The sequence below is a fragment of the Salvelinus alpinus genome, chromosome 12, assembly GCF_045679555.1.
Source record: "Salvelinus alpinus chromosome 12, SLU_Salpinus.1, whole genome shotgun sequence".
Classification (NCBI taxonomy): Eukaryota; Metazoa; Chordata; class Actinopteri; order Salmoniformes; family Salmonidae; genus Salvelinus; species Salvelinus alpinus.
The window spans coordinates 5,940,594-5,957,863 of record NC_092097.1 but is presented as its reverse complement, the minus strand read 5'-3'; the positions used below and the strand labels follow the sequence as shown (position 1 = coordinate 5,957,863).

The window sequence follows — 17,270 nt, the reverse complement described above, 5'->3', positions numbered from 1 at the left end:
ACACATTCCATCTAGTTCTACTACACTTTATATATGACTGGAGGCATTAGCAGAGTATATTTAATAGGACAAATTGAAGGGTAGCCTACTCTGATGACAGTGACAAAATATCAATAAAAAGGACATTGTCCATATAATCGACCTATGAGAAGTGGAGAGACAAATATAATATGACTTCCATCTAAACTGGAGGAGGAAATTGTTGTTCAAAAAGAAACTTTTATGTGGCGCTGACCCAACAATGATAAATAGTGAATATGCGCAGTGGGCAGTCACCGAGGATATTGCCAATGCTCTCCCGCTGGTGCTAATAAGATAGGCTATACTGTTATTCGCTCAATTAAGTTGGGAATTTTAAGAAACTAAAAGACAGAGTAGTCTTTTCATTGTCTTCTTTTTACAGCAATAACCATTTGCTTTCCAAACTATGTTTTCCCACAATTGTATTTTGAAATATTCCATATGCCTGGTTTGGCCTCTTTTCACAGACAGTTGCAACTCAACAATAATCTACCAAAATTACGCGTGCTGCATTTCCTTCAGACTATAGGCAATGCGATTTAAAACATTCCACTTTTTTTTTTTTTAAGAAACGAAATATCTTCTGTGGCGAAATTATGCTTTAGTAGCCTATTTGTAATGATTCGATGTATTTTTTATTTTATTTAAAACGTATGCTTCCCCTAGCCTTATGGACGCTGCCTATTCTTGCATGAAAACATAACTGCACAACCTGCATTTGCTATTTGATGACATTTTGTTTTTGTGGGCCATTCTAATAAAAAAATATTCCACACATATATTAGTAGGCTACATGTAAAGACCAGATTAAATTAAGAATAGTCTGATGGGTGAGAATAATATCAAATTCTTGTCAAATTGTGAATGAGAGACTGATGAAGTGTGCAGCCTGCACAAGACACAGAGTAGAGCTCATGCCTTTCATACAACATTATCTGGCCTTAGAATGTATTAAAAATCTAAACATATAGCCTAATGTTTGTATTACAATTAAAATTGTATTAATAGCTCTAAATTAAGCATATAGGAGGAAGTGTTTCTTCATTAACCGGTCAATACAATACAATATTGCTGGGTTGCAGGCATTGGTTCAATACAGAATAGCCACATGTCCGCACTCCCTCGGAAATCATTGGAGAAAATATCCTTTCTATTTATTCAGCTATGTTCAATTGTATTTTTCATACTATAAAATAATACAAAATAATGCCTCGGAATTCGAAGCTAATCTTGTCTGCTAAACGAACTAGTGTAGCTCACAGCCATATGGAGCTATGTGTTTCCCGCAAATTCGATTTTTAAATGTTATACAATCAGAAGCCTTTTGTCTCTCTCTCTCAGAGCACACATCAAGTGGCTCACTCATCACAGCAGGGGCCACTTGCCAGCGGAACAGGCCCCAGCGAAACAGGCCCACGGGCTGGGCAGACACTATAATTAGAGGAATCATGAGGATAATGCGCATTAGGACGTTTTGAAATGTTTGAGCGAAGTGACCATGTAATGAATGTTCCACTTGCATGCGAGCAATTACAAATGTAACTTGCGCAGTCCGGTCAAATGGTCGCAAAATGCCAAATGATTGCAGTCTGGACGACCTGCCCCTTGACATACTGTAGCTATCTTGTAATCAAAGTTGTGTCAAAATTAGTGGCCTGACAGGTTTCAGCAAACTACTAGCTAGCATTATCAATCTGTTATTAGCCTACCTTAGCGTAGGCTACATATTGGGATGGTGCACTTTTGGATTTCTCTTGAGGTAAGCAGTATTTTTCTTGGTCAACTTGTGGGAGCAAACGCTGTCGTCTCCCGGGGAAACATTGTATTCGGTCTTGTTTGAATCTGCACGATACGTAAAGTGGCTCCAAACATCTTCCCTTTTTCTACCGGGAGCTTTTACCACCAGGAGAGTAGCCATGGCATGTGCCTTATATGCATCAGTGATTTGTTGCCTCTAGATTGCAAATAACGCTGAAAAGATCTCGATCTTTCCAAAAACTCTTGCCCAGTCCATTTACTAGTCAGATTTTAGTCACAGAGATAACTTAGTCTCGTTTTCGTCAACCCAAATGCAAAAGTATTTTGGGTATAATCACTCTGGGTATACGTCGTCATTATTTTAGTTGATGAAAGGAACACTGCAAGCCACTACAGCTGTTGGATGATATGAATAGGTACTCAGTCAGGACCTCTGGTTAACTTAATAGATCTCAGGAGCAACTCTGAAAGCCATTAATGCCTGTGTAATGACTCATGCAATAACTGAAGCACAGAACAATTGGATGAATTGGTCTCTGAATTGGTCTCTGACATGTTTCGATAAGATTATGAAGTTGATATTGCTTGACAGCTTTCCTCTTTCCTTTTTGCCTTTCAGGAATCTACTAGATAAAGACACATTCTCCAAATCTGACCCATGTGAGTATGACTCAACCTTTTATGTGCTCCTTGCCTGTCTACCTTCCTTCCTCTGTCCGTCTATCTGTCCGTCCATGCCTCCATCCCTCCCTCCCTCCATGCGTCCCTCCCTCCCTCTTCTCTTTCTCCCTCCCTCTTTCCCTACCTCCATCCGTCCACCCCCCCTTCCCCATCCCTACCTCTCTTTCCCTGCATGATAGTTGACTTGAGGAGTAGATGGTAGCTTTGCCTTTAGCCTCCGTCTGTTGTTTGCTCAGTGTTCTGGAGCTAAAACTTTTGTATTCATCTGCACTGTTCAATCTGCCAGCATCTATTTCTGACTGTCTTTCTGCCCTGTATGTCTCACTTTCTCTTTCACAATCTCTATCCCTCTCTCCCTCTCGCTCTCTCAATCTCACCTCTCTCTACCCCCACCCCCCTCTCTCTCTCTCTCTCTCTCTCTCTCCCTCTCCCTCAGTGTGTGTGCTCTACACCCAAGGAGTGGAGACCAAGCAGTGGAGAGAGGTGAGCGCACACGCACATACACACACAAACACACACACACTTCAGAGGCATCTAAAGTTCAATGAGTCCCTTGCAGTGGGGTATTGACTGTTTGTGAGGGAAATAGCTTCTCTTTATTTTTGTCCTTTTTTTTTCAAATACCAATCAATTTAGCCCAGTGCTGACATTTAAAAGTTAGGATTAGTTTTGGAATAAATGTAGCTTTAACTCTTCACACACCCACCTCTATACTCAACATATACAAGCCACAGCGTGAGATTCAAAATAGGACAAACTCATTACTGTAAGAACCTTTCTGCGTACATGCGTGTTTGTGTGCATAGGGGGATGATATGTTAATTCAGAGCTGTTTAGTGGAGATCTGACAAGCTTGACCTTTTCAAGCCCTGATGGTCTGATTTGCCTGTTTGTGACATCATGGCTGTACACTCCAGGCGAGAGAACATGACCAGTTCCCACCGCCCGTGTCTGTGTGCTACCATACCGATCGCTGCCTGTGTAATCACAGTATAAGTTACGCAAAGGGAGAAACTCAAAGTTCCAAACTTTTTAAAGTAAGTGACCAGGTGACAGTCAAGGATAAGGTTGAGGGGGGCTGTCCTGTGAATCAGAGCCCCTCTAGTGCTGCCAGTGTGTTTGCCAGTGTGTGTATGTGTGCTGGAAGTCTGTTTCAGACAGTTTTGAGAAATATTGAGCATCATAGCATAAAGAACTTACTCTCAGTGCACTGATCACTCTATCTATTACTACAATGTGTCTCTGGGAACACAGGACTGGCAAGACAGCATAGAGCTAGACGGAGGAAGAAAGCTAAATTGATAGATCCGTTGAATGGAGAGAGACAGAAAAAGTGAGGGAGAGAGAGGGGGGGGTTAAAGAGAGAGAGAAACAGAAAAGCCATAATGACACACATCCAAATGCTACAATCCTCAACACCCTAAATCAGCTGCTGAACAGAAAACACCGTCAGAGAAGAACATCAATAACAGCCAATAGAGGGATGCAGTATTCTATTACTACAATCTGCCTATCGGAACACAGGACTCTACCCTGTTATATTGTCACAGTGTCACTCTGTCCCTGGTTCTTCTCGGGACAAGGAGGTTGGTGGCACCTTAATAGGGGAGAACGGGCTCGTGGTAATGACTGGAGCGGAATCAGTGGAATGGTATCAAATACATCCGACCCATGATTTCCAGGTGTTTGACACCATTTATTTGCTTTGTTCTGGCCATTATTATGAGACGTTCTCCCCTCAGTAGCCTCCTGTGTGTCACATGCAGGGAATTCAACTGGTTTAAGACTTTACTGTGAAATGCTAATGAGACCTCCCCAACAATGCAGAGTAGAAAAATAAAATAGTAACACCATTTTTTTTTTTTTACAGAAGTACGTAGACACCCCTTCAAATTAGTGGATTCGGCTATTTCAGCCACACCCATTGCTGACAGGTGTATAAAATCGAGCACACAGCCATGCAAACTCCATAGACAAACATTGGCAGTAGAATGGCCCTTACTGAAGAGCTCAGTGACTTTCAACGTGGCACCGTCATATGATTTCACCTTTCCAACAAGTCAGTTCCTCAAATTTCTGCCCTGCTATAGAGCTGCCCCGGTCAACTGTAAGTGCTGTTATTGTGAAGTGGAAACATCTAGGAGCAACAACGGCATAGCCGTGAAGTGGTGGACCACACAATCTCACAGAACAGGACTGCCGAGTGCTGAAGCGCGTAGCACGTAGAAATCGTCTGTACTCGGTTGAAACATTCACTACCGAGTTCCAAACTGCCTCTGGAAGCAACGTCAGCAGAAGAACTGTTCATCGTGCTTCATGAAATGGGTTTCCATGGCCGAGCAGCCGCACACAAGCCTAAGATCATCATGCGCAAGGCCAAGCGTCAGCTGGAGTGTTGTAAAGCTTGCTGCCATTGGACTCTGGAGCAGTGGAAATGTGTTTCTTTGGAGTGATGAGTCACACCTCACCATCTGGAGAACGCTACCTGCCCGAATGCAGGATGAATAACGGTCTGGGGCTGTTTTTCATGGTTCAGACTTGGCGCCTTAGTTCCAGTAAAGGGAAATACAATGACTTCCTGGATAATTCTGTGCTTCCTACTTTGTGGCAACAGTTTGGGGAAGGCCCTTTCCTGTTTCAGCATGACAATGCCCCCGTCCCCCAAGCGAGGCCCATACAGAAATGGTTTGTTGAGATTGGTGTGGGAAAACTTGACTGGCTTGCATAGAGCCCTGACCTCAACCCCAACGCCGACTATGAGCCAGGCCTAATCGCCTAACATCCGTGCCCGACCTCACTAATGCTCTTGTGGGTGACTGAAAGCATGTCCCCGCAGCACTGTTCCAACATCTAGTGGAAAGCCTTCTCAGAAGAGTGGAGGCTGTTATAGCAGCAAAGGGGGGGACCAACTCCATATTAATGGCCATGAAGTTGGAATGAGATGTTCAACGAGTAGGTGTCCACATACTTTTGGTCATGTAGTTTATCTCCCTTCAGGTGGGAGAAGGGCAGCGTGAAGTGCAATGGAGATTGCGTCATCTGTGGATCTGTCGGTGCGGTTTGCAAATTGGAGTGGGTCCAGGGTGTCTCGGATGACGGTGTTGACGTGTGTCATGACCAGCCTTTCAAAGCACTTCATAGTTACAGATGTGAGTGCTACAGGGGGATAGTTATTTAGGCAAGCTATTGGGAACAGGGACAGTAGTGGTCAGCTTAAAACATATTGGGATTACAAACTGGGACAAGGAGAGATTGAAAATGTGTGTGAAGACACTTGCCAGCTGGTCTGTGCATGCTTTGAGAACGCGGCTTTTTTTCCCGTCTGTGATTGTGAACCTGTTTTAAACGTTTTGCTCACATTGGCTTGAAAACATAGATAAAAGGGTCTGCAGTTTACTATGAGGTATTCTTTATCAGGTGAACAAAAGCTTGAGATTTCTGTCACACTTGAAGCAGCACACCATTTGTTATTCACGAAAAAACACACTCCTTTCGACTTCCCCGAAGACCCTGTACGATCCTGCCGCTGCTTGGGGAATCCACCGTCATCATCCAGCCACGTTTCAGTAAGATAATATTGCAGCTTTTCAAATCTCTCTGATAGGAGACTCTAGAACGAAGCCCCCTCCAATTATTATAATAAATAATAATATACACTATATATTTATACTTTTTTTTAATGAACTAAGTCCGGCTTTAAACCTACTCTTGAAAGTTGTAACAGTAGAATGCACAAGGTGCAATTTCGAAATTGGGTAGTGCATCATCAATTCCTCTTGTCATGTCAGTCATTGCATACCTTCGAGAGCTATTTATAAATTGTCAGAAAATGTCCAGATCAACTAGCCCATGTCAGACAACGATATTATTTATTTCATTTTTTTAGCCCATAGATACTGTATGCATTGTATGCAATGTATAGAATTGTAAGAAAATGTGCTTGAAAACTGCAAACATTTCTTTGCCCCCCCCATGACAAAATGTGTAGAATTGCAGGGAATAAACTTTAAACCTAGAAAATGATCTCGACCAACAAGAGTGGTGTGAACAGTTTGTGTAATAGATATGACTCGGGATGTTCCCCAATACTGGAAGGGGGGCCCCGAGTAACACATTTTGGGAACCCCTGTCTTAACCTCAAGGGATTGTATCCTGCATGATTAAATAAAGGATAAATGAGGTTAATCTCTGCATTTAGAGAGGATGTATTGATTGCAAATGTCACCAAGAGTAATTACAAAGTAAACACACAGAATCCCAAATGGCAGATCGGCTGTTTACTCCGATAGGAATAGCAATGGAGAGAAAAAAATGCCAATGAGGAGGCGTTGCTCCCATTACACATTGTTATTATTTAACGAGTCTGTTCGTCAGGAGATTAGAGCTGTAAACTCACAGCTATGTATCTTGTGAAAAGGTCATTTATTTCCAAAATGAAAAACAATTAGCATCATCTGAACAGTTCAAATAACTTTGCTAATTTATCCAATTTAAGTTGTTGAGTTCTCAAAGTTCTTCCACTTCTTGTCTCCAAATACGTAGGCGACGTTGACTCTCGGGACTCCCTTAAATAGTACAACTGAAGCCCTCTCTATTACGTCTTGTCCTCCAACTTCAGAGAATGGAGACGTTTTAACCTAAATCCTCTAACTTTTATAACTGGCCCTGTTTAGAAAACGACTAGCTTTCTCTGGAGTGTGAGCCAGGCAAGCACTGTTGGGAAATGGCTGTTTTATTCATGCATTATCAGAGAGGCTAGGTTTCTCTTCCTCTCTATTTCTGTCTTTCTCTGTCGCTCTTTCTGTTTCCTCTCTCACACCTTCCCTTCTCCCGCCGTCTCTCTCTCTCTCCATTTCTCTACCTCCCCCTCCTTTTCTCTCTCGCTTTCTGTTTCTCAGTCTGAATAATTCATGGATCAACACAAATAGCTGTGAACAAACTGCAGCCCACCTCTGGGCACAAGCCTCCAGAGTCGACCGCATTCAACTACTGTGTTTCTACACCACACGACCATAATGCTGCTGTTTCACCATGCCGTACACTTGTTAAGGGCTTCAGATGTCGGCTCCGTTTTTACTCAGAAACCAGACTGAAACAGTGATTTTTCAGCAGTTTACAAAACATTTATAGCATGTGTCCCAAACGGCACCCCATTCCCAATGTAGTGCACTACTTTTGACCAATACACCATCTAACCACTGTGCTGCCTCTCTGTACTGTTTCCCCATACATTACAGACATTGGCCCATTTTACACGACCACTGCAGACGGCACTGCCTCCCTGTTAAGGGATGTAGACAGACGTTGCCCCAGTTTGACTCCGAAGCAGCCACATTTCAGTAGTTTATTTACAGTCTCAATTCATGTGAGATCAATGGGTGTACTTCACCCCAATGTATCTCCTCATAGAGAGTTGCAATGAGAATCAGACCCCTTACTGGACTACATAGTCTTTGATTCAGACATGTTTAAATGTATAGTCAGAGAATTCCCATTACCATATTGGCTTACCAGGTCTCTATGATTGAAACCCGTACCAACAGCTATATTTACCGTATATTTAGGATTCCTCCATGGGCTTTACCAACAGTGTCATGTCACTCACACTGTCCTCTTTCGGAACTAGGTGGGGTGTGTGATTGGGTGAATTCCAAGCTTGCTGGCTTTATTCCTGGATCTGCAGCCGTTCGTGTAGGAGTGAAAATCCCAGCAATTAACTGGGTTTAACCCCCCTGCCCACCCCCCCTCTCTTTCTCTTTATTTTTTATTCCCCCCCTCTCTTTCTCTTTATTCTCTACTCCCCCTCTCTCTTTCTGTTTTCTCATCTCCCTGTCTCTCCCTTTTCCTGGTCTCCTGTGCTAATTCTGCCTCTTTCTCTCCTCCATCTCTCATACTCTGCCTTTTCATGTCTCTTGCCAACTCTCTCTCGCTCTCTCTCTCTCCTCCCTCTCACCCTTCATCTCTCTACACTCTCTCGCCAAGCCCTCTCTCCTTCCCCCTCTTCTTCCCTCTTCCTATTCTTCTCTCCCTTCTCCCTCCTCTCCCTCCCTCCCTCCTCCTCTCCCACTCTCTCTCTTTCTCTGGAGGGTGAGTTGAGGTGATGAGTGGGCGTTCTCTGCCTCAGTAATTAGAATGGGAGAAAAGAGACGAGACAGGATCAAGGAAAGACACTCACACAACAAGAGTGTGTAATGTGTTGGTATCACGTGGTGATACTGTCTCCTAATCATCCCTCTTCTGTCTCTCTCTCTCTGACAGGTGTGTATGTGTCGGAGAGAGAGAGAGATAGATATAGAATAATAATGAAGAGATTGGAACGATAGATTGTGTATTTGGAGGATGTATAATGCTAAATAATGTTTTTTTTCTCACATTTCCTTCCCCTCTCTCTCTCTCTCTCTCTCTCTCTCTCTCTCTCTCTCTCTCTCTCTCTCTCTCTCTCTCTCTCTCTCTCTCTCTCTCTCTCTCTCTCTCTCTCTCTCTCTCTCTCTCTCTCTCTCTCTCTCTCTCTCTCTCTCTCTCTCTCTCTCTCTCTCTCTCTCTCTCTAGTTTGGGAGAACAGAGGTGATTGACAACACTCTAAACCCAGACTTTGTCAGGAAGTACATCCTGGACTATTTCTTTGAGGAGAAGCAGAATCTACGCTTTGACTTGTGAGTGATTATTTCCTTTAAACACTGGCCCTGATGAGCCCCCACATGACAACCCTCCCTCGGTTCCCTTTCTTTCTCTTTCTCTGTCTGTATCTTTCTCTTTCCCCCTCTCTGCGTTTCCCATTCAATTGAATTCAAGAGGCTATATTAGCGTGGAAAGTGTAGGGTCCTAAATTGTCAAAGCAAACATGAAGAAACATATACACGTTCCGTTATACTGTAGTCACTACTCCGTTCCTTGTTGTCCTCACATTCACACTGAGAGGAATCCTAGAGACGGTTTCCTCTCCTTTCAAATGGCGTTTAGTCACGAATAGTAAACATCAGACAGACACTATAATGGTTGGCACACAGCTGTCTCATTCTCTCACACATAATGTAACCAGGAGGAGGTTGTGCAATAACAGGGCTAGGGTGCAATTCAATTTTTGGATGCAAACTATAATCGCAAATGGCTGGGCGATGATGGAATATGGCAAGCTAATATAATATTCACAGAACATTAGGAATCTTCTCTTTTGGAGTTTAACAGTTAGTTAAAGTGATCTATGACTTCTATGATAAAATATAGGGCGATAAAACACATGTGGCTTTGGTTTCAACCCTCAGCCAGTCCCGTCCAGAGAGAACAGAGGAGAATGGTGGAGTAAGGACTTCCCATAGAGGTTCAATTCAACCCTGTCGAATACGTCGAAGACGAATATGATTTCCCCAATTTGTATAGTGTAGAAGTACGCAGAGTCAGATATAATGAGAAGCTACCCCTTTGCTCTGAGGTGATGACCCTTATTAATCTGAGTCATCCCGATTCATGATCTGTATTGCGTCACTGTGTGCGCAATGCACTGAGTGCCTGCTATAGCATGTGCGGCTCTCGTCTAACTCTGGACTGTGGTGATCTATTGTATCACGGTCTGTTTCATCTTCACAGGGCTCATAAAGTGCACGTCCTTCTCCTTGATGTCTCTATGTTCAAGGAGTTAGAGAAATGTATTTAAGTGTCCCTCCACAGTGACACAATAACACAGAATACAGCTAAAGAAAATAAGAAACACATTGCCGACCACTCAGATTGAGCTTTGAGACACGAAAAAACAACCAGTCAAACATGTTACAGGCCTCATCTATAGTGCATTACGTCATCTATACGCAAACAAAATACAGTGGATCAAAGGACAATTAGGCAGTTCTATAGAAACGGAGGATAAGGTGACAGGCTTTGGTGCAGGCCTTTACACTCATGTGCAGATCAGGCCCGTAACAACTAGCCTCCAATAGTGAGATATCGTCCCACTAATAAGAAGGTGAAATGGATAACCAAGATGAAACACAACCCCCTTAGCATTTACTCACATACACTGATAGATGTGAAAATATTAGATCAGGGTTTCCTAAACTCGTGTCTTCGGGACCCCAAGGCATGCACGTTTAGGTTTTTGCCTAGCGCTACACAAATAATCCACTAATCATGAAGCTTTGATCATTTTGAATCAGCAGTGTAGTGTTAGGTTAAAAACTCAAACGTGCATGCCTTGGGGTCCCGAACACCGAGTTCTGGGAAACGCTGGATTATATGGATGTAAGTAATGAGCAATGGATAAACTTCATCTACCAGAGGCCTCGTTAGAGCTCCCTTTCTCTCTCTCTCGCTCTCTCGTTCGCTCACACACACACACGCACATGTAACCCGTGTTACCTATCTCTCCTCCAGATATGATGTGGACTCTAAAAGCCCAGACCTATCCAAACACGTGAGTGACACACCCTCTCAGACCTGCAGACACAGATGAACAGGTATTGGCCAATACTCCCAACAATAATCAACGTAATTGACTTGAAACCATTGATTTTCAAAGTCATTATTGATCAATACAAGCTAACAGAATTTCCCGCACAAAATGATCAGAGCTAAAAGCATAGGACTCATCATGGACAACTGATGGAATGTTCAGAGAGATGAAATGTGAGAGTCCTGCACTCTGATTGGCCAAACTCTCCTTATCTATGACTCTGGTCTGATCGTGAAGTTGCATGGTTTGATTAGTTGTGCCTGCTACATGTTGCATGCTCTGTCAACAAACTACCTTCATGGATTTATGCAAACCCAGTGGTTAGAGCGTTGGGCCAGTAACCGGAAGGTTGCTGGCTCGAATCCCCGAGCTGACAAGGTAAAAATCTGTCGTTCTGCCCTGAGCAAGGCAGTTAACCCACTGTTCCCGGGGCGCCGAAGACGTGGATGTCGATTAAGGCAGCCCCCCCGCACCTCTCTGATTCAGAGGGGTTGGGTTAAATGCGGAAGGAAGACAAATTTAGTTTAATACATTGTTGGACAACTGACAAGGTATCCCCCTTTCCCCAAAGAACCATCCAGGTATCCAAATATACAGCATGAAATTGTTATGAACCTTTGGTTTGTCATTACAATGTGGTTGTTACTACAAGTACATACAATGGCTCCGTGACCATACAGTAGGGCAAACCTTCTGTATGTTCTGTATGCCTGTGCATCCAGTGCAAAATAACAATTAGGCAATTATAAAGAAACGTCTCCATTGGAGGATAAGGTGGTTGGCTTTGGTGCAGTGGTGTAAAGTACTTAAGTAAAAATACTTTCAAGTACTACTTAAGAAGTTTTTTGGGGGTATCTGTACTTTACTTTACTCTTTACATTTTTGACCACTTGTACTTTTGCTTCACTACATTCCTAAAGAATATAATGTTATTTTTATTCCATACATTTTCCCTGACACCCAAAAGTACTTCCATTTTGAATGCTTAGCAGGACAGGAAAATGGTCCAATTCACGCACTTCATAAAAGAACCACCCTGGTCATCCCTACTGCCTCTGATCTGACGGACTCACTCAACACAAATGCTTCGCTTGTAAATGATGTCTGAGTGTTGGAGTGTGCTCCTGGCTATCCTTAATATATATATATATATATTATTATCTCATCTGGTTTGTTTAATATAAGGAATGTGAAGTGATTTATACTTTTACTTTTGAGTATATTTTAGAAATTACATTTACTTTTGATACTTAAGTATATTTAAAACCAAATACTATTTTTTACTTTTACTCAAGTAGTATTTTACTGGGTGACTTTCACTTTTACTTCAGTCATTTTCTATTAAGGCATCTTTACTTTTACTCAAGTATGACAATTGGGTACTTTTTCCACCACTGCTTTGGGTGCAGGATTTACATTCATATGCAGATGATTAGTAGTTGTACTACTGTTGTAGAATAATGTACCTTCTGTGTCCTCAACCAGACTAGAATTGATCATGAAATGCGTTAGTGCATTTGAATTAGATAAACAGGATGTATGAATCATCATGTCACTATTTGACTGCTAATAAGAGGATAACAATCTTCACATTCTGTCGCTTGGGAGACTGTTGGATCAAAACAGTCTAACAGATTATTTGAGGTATTTGCATACAAAAAGAAGATTTGCATATCTCCAACTGCATGATTTTTATTCATTGTATTCCTCCCGGATGTTTTTTACAGCTCTTATATGACACCTAATCTGTATTCTCTCCTGCTACACTTCCTGGTTTGAGTGGTGCTAGGTGTTCTGGGTATTGTAGTGTTTGTGTGTACATGATGTGTTCTGTTGTTGTTGACCCTGCTGCCTGCTCTCCCCTGCCCTCTGGAAGCCTTCTGATCTCAACGTACGTCTCTGCCTCTTTCCTTTTCTTTTCGTACTGTAGCTGTAGTATATTGTAGCTAGAGATACAGAAAACACACGCAGCTGTAATGCATGTAACACACTCTAATAACCTAGGTATATTACCTCCCTCCCTTCTTTCGCTCTCGCTATCACCTTGTCCAATCTTCTCCCCAACTCCCTTCAACCCTGTTTACTTCCCCTCTCCCCATGTTTCCCTTTTGTAACCCTATACCTCCTCCATCCTGTCTCTGTCTCTTCTTCCCTCCCTCTCTCTTCCCCCCTCTCTCTCCCTCCTTCTCCTCCTCCTCTCAGGACTTCTTGGGTCAAGTGTTCTGTACCCTGGGGGAGATCGTGGGGTCACCTGCCAGTCGACTGGAGAAACCACTGGGGTGAGTCTCTGATAATATCATACCTTTTTTTCAAACCGCTGTTGTCCTAAATGAGACCATTACGGATGAAAAGTTGGCCACTGTCCTGTGGTGGTGAACGCCAGACCTCTGGGATATGGTTTCACCTCTGTCCATGGTGCTGAAATCTCTGATCCCCGCTATTTGCTTGTTGTTACCTTAAGCACCATTGGACCTTTTGCTCTTGTTGTGGCATAGTCACACACCCTTGTTTTCCACAAGGGTGTCAGTTGAGATTGTTTTTCTGGGCTCCTAATGTTGCTGAAGTACCTGCCTGAAAAGTACCTACCTGCCTGGACCCCCTGCTGGTACCCAAAACTGCTGGGTCCATTTCAAGGCTGTTGGTTGTCATTGTGTGATAATGAGAATAGACAGGAGTCTTATTTTATTTTTTTTACATATTCTAATGAGACTATGTTGACAGAAAAGGTACAGAAAGACATACAAAGGAAAAAGAATGAGAAAAGAAGATTACTTAAAATAAACAGAGAGGGAAGGAGAGAGAAAGAAACAAAAATAAATCAAATTGTACTCGTTCCGACAAATTATTGTCATTAGAGAAAGGGGGTGAGGCGCTGAACCAGAATTACAACAATTAGTAGTAATAGCGCCTTGGGATTCATTTAAGATACTCTTCGAAGAGGTAGGGTTTCAGACATTTTCGGAAGATGGGCAGGGACTCTGCTGTCCTGCTTCCACCTTAGGGGTGCCAAGACAGAGAAGAGCATTGACTGGGCTGAGCGGGAGCTGACCCCCCGAAGAGGTGGAATGGCCAAGAGACAGAGGTGGCAGAACAGAGTGCTCGGGTTGGGGTGTGGTTTGAGGATAGCCTGAAGGTAGGGAGGGGCAGTTCCTTTTGCTGCTCCGTAGGCAAACACCATGGTCTTGTAGTGGATGCGAGCTTCAACTGGAAGCCAGTGGAGTTTGCTGAGGAGTGGGGTGACTTGGGAAGGTTGAACATCAGGTGGGCTGTAGCATTCTGGATAAGTTGCAGGGGTTTAATGGCACAAGCAGGGAGCCCAGCCAACAGGGTTGAAGTACTGTAGTCCAGATGGGAGAAGACAAATGCCTGGATTAGGACCTACGCTGGTTCCTGTTTGAGGAAGGGTAGTACTCTAAGGATATTGTAGAGCATGAACCTGCAGGAGCTAGTCACTGCTTTGATGTTTGCAGAGAATTACAAGGTGCTGACCAGGGTCACGCCAAGGTTCTTTACACCTACAAGGGGGACACAGTGGAGTTGTCGACCATGATGGAGAGGTCTTGGAGCGGGCAGGCCTCCTCCGGGAGGGCGAGCAGCTCTGTCTTGTCGATGTTGAACTTCAGGAGGTGGGCCGATATCCAAGCTGAGGTGTCTCCACGTCACCTGGTAGGAGCGACCTCCCAGGTAGGATGCAAACCAAGAGTGTGCAGAGCCTGAGACGCCCAGCCCTGAGAGGGTGGAGAGGAGGATCTGATGGATGAGAACAGAGTAGAGAGTGTCAGCTTTGGCAGAGTGGAGAGCCTCCGGGACTCAGAGGAGAGCAGTCTCAGTTGAGTGAGCCGTCTTGAAGCCTGACTGGTTAGGGTCAAGAAGATCGTTCTGAGAGAGATAACGGGAGAGTTAGCAATAGATAGTACGCTCAAGTGTATTGGGAAGAAAAGAAAGAAGATACTGGTCTGTAGTATTTGACGTCAAAGGGGTCGAGTCTTCATTTCTTGAGGAGGGGAGCGACTTTGACCATCTTGAAGTCAGAGGGGATGAAGCCAGTGGTCAGGGATTAGTTGATGAGGAATGGGAGGTCTCCAGAGATGGTCTGGAGAAGGGGATGGGGTCGAGCGAGCAGGTTGTAGGTCGATTTGGATATCACAAGTTGCCAGATTGCATATGGAGAGAGGGGCAAAAGAAGTCTCTTCTTTTCAAAGTGGTTGACTAAGTTGACCATGGAAAGGGAGGAGGGAGGGGGAGGAGGTTGAGGATTAAGGAGGGAGGATTAGAGGCAGAAACTTGAAATTTAAAGTGATAGAAGGTTCTCCGTAAGTTTAGTTTTCCTCCATGACCTCTCAGCTGCCCGCAGCCCTATTCTGTAAGCTCGGAGTGAGTCACTAAGCCACAGAGCAGGAGGGTATGGCTGAACCAGCCAGGAGGAAAGGGGACAGTGAGAGTCATAGGATGTGGAAAGGGATGAGAGTAGGGTCATAGAGGCAGAATCAGAAGAAAGAAGGAAGAGATGATAGGATAGGAGAGAGAGAGCAAAGATTGCGATGGTGCATGACCATCTGGATAGCGGCTGAGTGGGTAGGGTTGGAAGAGAGGGAGAGAAAAATAAACAAAGTATTGATCAAATACAGGAAGCGGGTATAGTCGTGAGATTAGTAGGCAAACAGCCTCTAGTAAAGATGAGGTTAAGTGCGTTGTCTGCCCTGTGAGTGGGAGGGGACTGGGAAAGAGTGAGGTCAAAAGAGTAAAGGAGAGGAAAGAATTGAATCGAAGTCAGGCATCAGGAGGTTTATGTCACCCAGTACGATGAGTGGTAAGCCATCTTCGGGAAATTAGCTTATCAAGGTGTCAAGCTCATTGAGGAACGTGCCATCCGCTGGGCGATAGATGGCATCAATGTAAAGTTTGAGTGGACAAGTGACAGTGACAACATGGAATTCAAATGAGGAGGTGAGAGGGGGAAAAGATCAAATCTCCACAGGAGAAATTAGTAGCCCTGTGCCACCACCGCGATGACCAGATGCTCTCGGACTAATCAGATGACGATAGAACAGCAGGAGTAGCAGTGTTCTCTGGGGTAATCCGTTTCTCCGTCAGCAACTAAAACTGACGGATTTAAGGGCAACATGGGCTGAGATGAACCAGTTATGTTTATGTAGATCTGTCCACAAGAGATTAAGTTGGGGCCTATATGACAGAACTGAAAGAGGGGATAAGAATGTGACGGGTGAAAGTGGGGACGAGTGGGAGTGCATGAAGAGTGTGATTTGAGGGGGTAAGTTGAGGAGATGAATGTGTGACGAGAGTCAGTGGCAATCGTGGGAGTTTGTTTGCTTACTTCATGATTAAAGTACAACACTACATTTCCCACCCTACTGCAAGTATACAGGCTGCTTTATTAAAACAGACATTGCATATCTAATAAGAATCTGAAGGAGGCTTTGAAATTAAACCTCTAAAAGTCCAAGCCATTGGCTTAAGCTAGTGTACAGTATGGAATTGTTTTAAGATGGTCATACCATGGATCATTTAGCTATTTGATTTGGAATTTTAGGACCCCTTTAGGTATAAAAAAATATATTGAATTTGGCTACTACTATATCCCATAGAAACACATTGAATAACACATTCATAAATGGCAGTAAAAAAATAAATCATAAGGAATCAGGTTTTGAAAGCTCAGGAAATATATTTTAGTTTTTTGGACACATATTTATCCCCTTATTTTTGTTGGCACAAATATACCTCCATACTTCCATTCATTTCTATGGGTTACCTTCAGACTAGTCACGGGACACAGAGCAAAACGAAGAACACCATCGTTGTTAGGTATGCGTAACTGGCTGTAAGGGAGTCATGCGCAGGAGAGCAGAAGTTGGGTAGCCAAAGGAGCCTTTTATTTCGGCGAACAAAACACACGGCACTAAGAACATTAAACACCAGATGGGTTGACATAACCCAGCGCAAACCAGTCTAGCAAGCACATACACGAAACAACAAACAATTCCACACACAGACATGGGGGGAACAGAGGGTTATATACACGTCTAATACTGAGGGAATTGAAACCAGGTGTGTAGGAAAACAAGACAAGACAACTGGAAAAATGAAAGGTGGATCGGCGATGGCTAGAAAGCTGGTGACGTCGACCGCCGCCCAAACAAGGAGAGGAACCGACTTCGGCGGAAGTCATGACAATCGTGTTCGTGAGAGTCTCCCCTTTCCACAGACATTTTTGTAAGGCCAATTTTCGGGATGTCTCATTGTCTGACAAACACCGCTGTAGCTCGGTCACCAAGTCCGACATAGGCGGATACGGTGGATTGCGACGCAGCCCATGCTTAAACTGACATATTTCTATTTTTATTAT

At 43.7% G+C, this 17,270-nt stretch overlaps 1 protein-coding gene across 2 annotated transcripts in view; it reads left to right on the top strand.

Annotated features, from left to right (window-relative positions):
* The window catches only part of LOC139536523 (copine-5), a 201,506-nt gene that overhangs the window by 49,686 nt on the left and 134,550 nt on the right, over window positions 1-17,270 (top strand). The window contains exons 2-7 of one of the 2 annotated variants that reach the window (XM_071337083.1): window positions 2,399-2,439; window positions 2,897-2,943; window positions 9,010-9,113; window positions 10,825-10,864; window positions 12,780-12,794; window positions 13,106-13,182. In XM_071337083.1, coding sequence (XP_071193184.1) covers window positions 2,399-2,439; window positions 2,897-2,943; window positions 9,010-9,113; window positions 10,825-10,864; window positions 12,780-12,794; window positions 13,106-13,182 — 324 coding nt within the window. The remainder of the gene's footprint in view (window positions 1-2,398; window positions 2,440-2,896; window positions 2,944-9,009; window positions 9,114-10,824; window positions 10,865-12,779; window positions 12,795-13,105; window positions 13,183-17,270) is intronic. The other variant, XM_071337084.1, reaches the window with a different exon arrangement.